Source organism: Glycine max, chromosome 1 (assembly GCF_000004515.6).
Source record: "Glycine max cultivar Williams 82 chromosome 1, Glycine_max_v4.0, whole genome shotgun sequence".
Taxonomy (NCBI): Eukaryota; Viridiplantae; Streptophyta; class Magnoliopsida; order Fabales; family Fabaceae; genus Glycine; species Glycine max.
In genome coordinates this window covers 26,486,914-26,492,642 of record NC_016088.4, presented here as the reverse complement: position 1 = coordinate 26,492,642, position 5,729 = coordinate 26,486,914, and the positions used below count along the sequence as shown (strand labels likewise).

At 35.5% G+C, this 5,729-nt stretch overlaps 1 protein-coding gene across 1 annotated transcript; it reads left to right on the top strand.

The window, feature by feature from the left end:
• The first annotated feature begins 255 nt into the window (after positions 1 to 255).
• Positions 256 to 1,857, top strand: RAV1 (AP2/ERF transcription factor family protein RAV1). The gene has a single exon (NM_001371117.1). The coding sequence runs from the start codon at positions 394 to 396 to the stop codon at positions 1,546 to 1,548; it is 1,155 nt and encodes a 384-aa protein (NP_001358046.1). The 5' UTR covers positions 256 to 393; the 3' UTR covers positions 1,549 to 1,857.
• Positions 1,858 to 5,729: the final 3,872 nt, after the last annotated feature.

Here is a 5,729-nt window from a genome sequence, read left to right as displayed (position 1 = left end):
CTTTCACACCATGAATCTTCCTAATCCCTCCCCCATTCCAGTTGACCCACACCCCACACCATCCCCCTCTCTCTCTTAAATATACCACATTATTAAACAAAAACTATGCAACTAGTTATTAATATCACCTCATCATTAATAAATTGTCCCAACTAAGCATATTTCCTTTTCCACTTAGGATAATATTAAAATAACACATTTACTAGGGACTGTTTCCTTCTATATATATTCCCTCCTCAAACAACCCCTATTCCCACCCAAACTCATCTATCTTTGCTTCCCCTTAGTCAAACAAAGTAACACACCATCCATCCTCTCTCTCTTCTCTTCTTCTGTTCTCTAGTTTCCTGCTCTTGTTTCTTAGAATCCGTACGGTCTAATCAACACAACAAAATGGATGCAATTAGTTGCCTGGATGAGAGCACCACCACCGAGTCACTCTCCATAAGTCAGGCGAAGCCTTCTTCGACGATTATGTCGTCCGAGAAGGCTTCTCCTTCCCCGCCGCCGCCGAACAGGCTGTGCCGCGTCGGTAGCGGTGCTAGCGCAGTCGTGGATTCCGACGGCGGCGGCGGGGGTGGCAGCACCGAGGTGGAGTCGCGGAAGCTCCCCTCGTCCAAGTATAAGGGCGTCGTGCCCCAGCCCAACGGCCGCTGGGGCTCGCAGATTTACGAGAAGCACCAGCGCGTGTGGCTGGGAACGTTCAACGAGGAAGACGAGGCGGCGCGTGCGTACGACGTCGCCGTGCAGCGATTCCGCGGCAAGGACGCCGTCACAAACTTCAAGCCGCTCTCCGGCACCGACGACGACGACGGGGAATCGGAGTTTCTCAACTCGCATTCGAAATCCGAGATCGTCGACATGCTGCGTAAGCATACGTACAATGACGAGCTGGAACAAAGCAAGCGCAGCCGCGGCTTCGTACGTCGGCGCGGCTCCGCCGCCGGCGCCGGAAACGGAAACTCAATCTCCGGCGCGTGTGTTATGAAGGCGCGTGAGCAGCTATTCCAGAAGGCCGTTACGCCGAGCGACGTTGGGAAACTGAACCGTTTGGTGATACCGAAGCAGCACGCGGAGAAGCACTTTCCTTTACAGAGCGCTGCTAACGGCGTTAGCGCGACGGCGACGGCGGCGAAGGGCGTTTTGTTGAACTTCGAAGACGTTGGAGGGAAAGTGTGGCGGTTTCGTTACTCGTATTGGAACAGTAGCCAGAGTTACGTCTTGACCAAAGGTTGGAGCCGGTTCGTTAAGGAGAAGAATCTGAAAGCCGGTGACACGGTTTGTTTTCAACGGTCCACTGGACCGGACAGGCAGCTTTACATCGATTGGAAGACGAGGAATGTTGTTAACGAGGTCGCGTTGTTCGGACCGGTTGTCGAACCGATCCAGATGGTTCGGCTCTTTGGTGTTAACATTTTGAAACTACCCGGTTCAGATTCTATCGCCAATAACAATAATGCAAGTGGGTGCTGCAATGGCAAGAGAAGAGAAATGGAACTCTTTTCATTAGAGTGTAGCAAGAAACCTAAGATTATTGGTGCTTTGTAGCGTTACGTTACTTTTTTTGAGTTTTTTTTTTTTTTGAGTTTTGTGACTGATGAAAGAAAGAAGGTACAAGAAGAACGGCGGTGTAGTGGCATAGTGGCATCGCAAGTTGCTGCAAAAGGTGAATTGTATATTACTTAATATTAGATGCTGAAATATTAGGTGTAATGTAACAAAAAACTGTACAAGGAGAAGAAAAAAGGTTCTAAGAAGGGGAGAAGCTAGAAGAAAAAAAATGATGTCATCATGGGATAACTGTTTAATTGTATATGTTGATAATATTGTTGAATGTTGATTATTATGTTCACGGCATCTGATGTTTTTTTTCTGTTTTTTAGTTTGGGGGGGGGGGGTGGGGTGGGGGGGGGGTGAGGGAAGTATGGGACATGGGTTTCCAAAAATATCCGTGTTGATTGTTGAGCGCACAAAACAAACAATTTTTTTTTGTTGATGAATGAAAAGTAGTATGATGGTTGAGGAAACTAATTAATTTTCTTGGTGTGTATTTTGGGTAATCTTAATGAGGCATTTTGTCAGGTAGTGAGACTTGTTATTAAAATTAAGTAAATTTTAATTGGTGTACGAAGAGTATTGATTAAAGAATTTAAGTAAATGTTTTTATTAGATTGATACTTTTTTTGTTTTCTTATATTTTTATAATTAGTTTTTTTAAAATTTTAATTTCTTAATTGATGTCTTTGGTTAGTAAGAAGATTATGATTATATGAATAAAATAAATAAAAGATAGAAAAGGAAAGAGGGGTTGATTTTGGGGCAATAGGAGGTGAAGAGGGGTATCCTGACCTAAGGAAGTGTGAACAAGTTGATAATGAGACATTTGTCCAATAAAGAAAGAGCCTGGTTGGCAAGTGGGCATGTGTGATTTTGTTGTCGTGTACACTGTACATGCCCACATTGTTTCTAATCTTAAAAATCAACCCTTCTTCTCAGTACGTCGCTTTTGGAACGGTCAACTTTACATGAAGCTTTGTTTGTGGCATCATTCGGCACTATTGCAGAATCTGGAACTCAGATTTTGCTCGAGACGTGTATATGTATTGCGAATACCAATATCATTTCGAAAACCACGATTCTACGCATATGCTCTATACAATGCTTTTTTTTTTTTTGGTGATATGCTCTATACATTGCTCTCACTTCATAATTAACCATTTCACATTGTTTCAAATTGTAAATTATTATTATCTAATGCGTGAATTAACTAGTGAGATTATACTAATTTAATCGATAATACTTGAAAAGAGAATTGTCATCTATAGTAATATTATCCGGTTTGAATAGATTGATTGGCTGATCTAATGGAGGATACATATAGTTTAAAGAAAAATATTATCAATCATTGAATGTAAAAGATTGCGTTTATCCTGTCTAGTATTTAAACATTGAACATGAAAGTTTAAATTTGAATTACTACACTTTAATTTGTTACTGTGTACCATCCTTTTGTGTCCTTATCTTCTCGTCAAATTTCGGAAAGAATAATGTAGAGAGATATCAGATAACTTATCCGTATCCCTTTAATACACAACATATTCTTGTGTTTTTATTCTTCGTTATATTCTCTACACCAGTTCAGACGATGTGCTTTTGGAATCAATGAACTTTTAGTACAGTTTTTTTCTTTTGGGTGTTTGCGTATTGCTTACAAGGTTGGGAGTAAATATGTAAGAGTGCATAAATCTAAATGTTATGGCTATAAACTTTAGTCATAGCTAATGTATAATTATGAAGATCTAATGGAATATATTTATTTTTATTACACAGTTCCCTCTTTTTTAAATCTAACGTTTTTCTGCTTTTCAACTCGCGACTTTAGTTTCAGAAGTTAACAACACATTGAATTCTACGTGCAAAACAAACAATAATCGATTTGTTATTCTGAAAAAAAACTAAACTCAACACTACTCTATATATGCATAATTCTGTCGTTGTAGAGATTACTTAAATATATATGTTACTAATAGTAGTTCATTGTGCATTGCTTATTTTAAAAAAAATTCAAAGCATCTCAATGGTCAAATCACTATACAAGTTGATACATCGAATCGGAAGGGACCAAATTAATTTTCGATAATATTCTTTTGGCAAACTACTATATGCCTATATTGATTCATTAATATATACAGAGTGTTATGGATACACAAATGTCGGATTATGTCTTAAATATTATAGGCTTCGAAGCAATCCTAGCCAGTTGAGATTCAGTTTAATTGTTTTTTCTTTTTCTAGAAATAACCTCACACTTATTATATATAAAAAAGAAATATCCTCACACAGATGAAATGTGAAATTTGGGTTTGAAAGTGAGATTTTTTTTTTTGGAATGTGAGATTTAATCATCTACTATATAGCATAATATTTGTTTTTTTTTTATCCTTTTTCTAATTGACGTACGGAACTTGTTCATTTACCAGAAAACTTCAACATATAATAAATAGTAAAATTAAATGTCTAGCAAAATCGGGAATATTGTTTTAATTAATGCCCTAACGTACATTAGTTCTTCATTCTTACAAGTTGTCTACGAAATTAAGAATAGTATATTGTTTGAATATGTGCATGTAATAGACGTTATTACAACTAGATTATCATCATTGGTTTGACATATTACCATGGGTCTTATATATAAGAAACATAAGACAACTTATGAAGCTTAAGGAAAGTGATGATTACATTCAATATTACTATAAATTTAAATTTTATTTCAAAAAATATTCTAAAGTTTAAATATTATAAGTGATAATCTCATTTAATATCAGTACTCATAATTCAATGAGTGAATGTCTAGTAAATAGAATTAATAATAAATTAAGGGTATAAAAAAAATTTAACCCCTAATAAATTTGAAAGCTAGTTATTATTTCTTATAATTAAGATAAAAAAAAAGTTAATTTATTGTTTATATATAGGGCTAGAGGTAGTAATTTACACTAAACATTTCAGTACTATTTTTATATTTTAAGCATTCTATTTATCTTACACACCACAAATTAAGTGTTGTTATTGCAGTTGACATTATGAGTTAGGACCGAACTATCTTGCTAGTGAACAACGTTGACAATGTTTTTGCCTAAAAATGCCGTTGACAATGTTTTAGTCAAACCCGAGATTATGAATAAGCACCTACGCCATCAGTTAAAGTTGACAACGTTCCAACACTTATATTTTATTTGTCAAAACGAAGATTCTTCTCACAGATAGTAGATAACAATACGATATTTTTATAAGTTGAAATATATTTTAATTGTAATGAAAGATCAATTCAATTTGCCAGCACCTTCCTTACAGTTTCAACGCATGCTGTTCACGGGATGCCATAACCCTAACAAATATCATCTTGTTTTTTAGGATTTTTAAGTGTTGTTACATTTCATCATGCTATGAAAATTGATCATTTGATATATTTTCTTTGAATTGGATAGCACAACACAGAACTAATTCATTAGACAACTCTTAACAACTTTCAATAACAACACATATAATAAAGAAAACCAGCGGAAAATAATACACGCTGCATGTTAAAAAAAGAATAATTTTCCAACAATAATTACTGCGGTAATATTTTTAAAATTCTTAAATAAACTGAATCAATTGTACGGACCTGAGTGTGTGTATGCAAGACGTGTTTACATATATAATGTTAGAATAATTCAACTGCATGTAAAGACAAGAGTGTCTAGATGCAAGGCAACATGATAGAAAGTCTCACGCCTGGTTATCTGTACTAATAACAAGGTGATATCCATCTCTCTGTGAGTACCCAATTTTTAAACTGTTTTACCATTTAACTAATTTTCAAAAGAAAATAATACATTTTTAATCTTATACTTTATAAAATTCTTAGTTTTAGTTTTACATGTCATCATCAAACATTTTAGTTTCTGAACCTTTAAAAATTAATATGGTTTAGTCCCTCACGTCACATAAGATAATGGTGTTAAAAATATCTATCATGAGGGACTAAAAATTATCTTTCAATCACAAATTTTGAAAACTACCTCCAATCACAACTTTTGTTATAAAAGATAACTCTCAATCATGACTAGGCGCATGGTACCTGTTTTCAACAAAGTATCATGGGGCTACTCCAAAGTAAACTAAATTTCTGAACAAAAGCTTTATGAAATTATGAGGAAAGTCATACATGGTGAAAAATTTTAAAT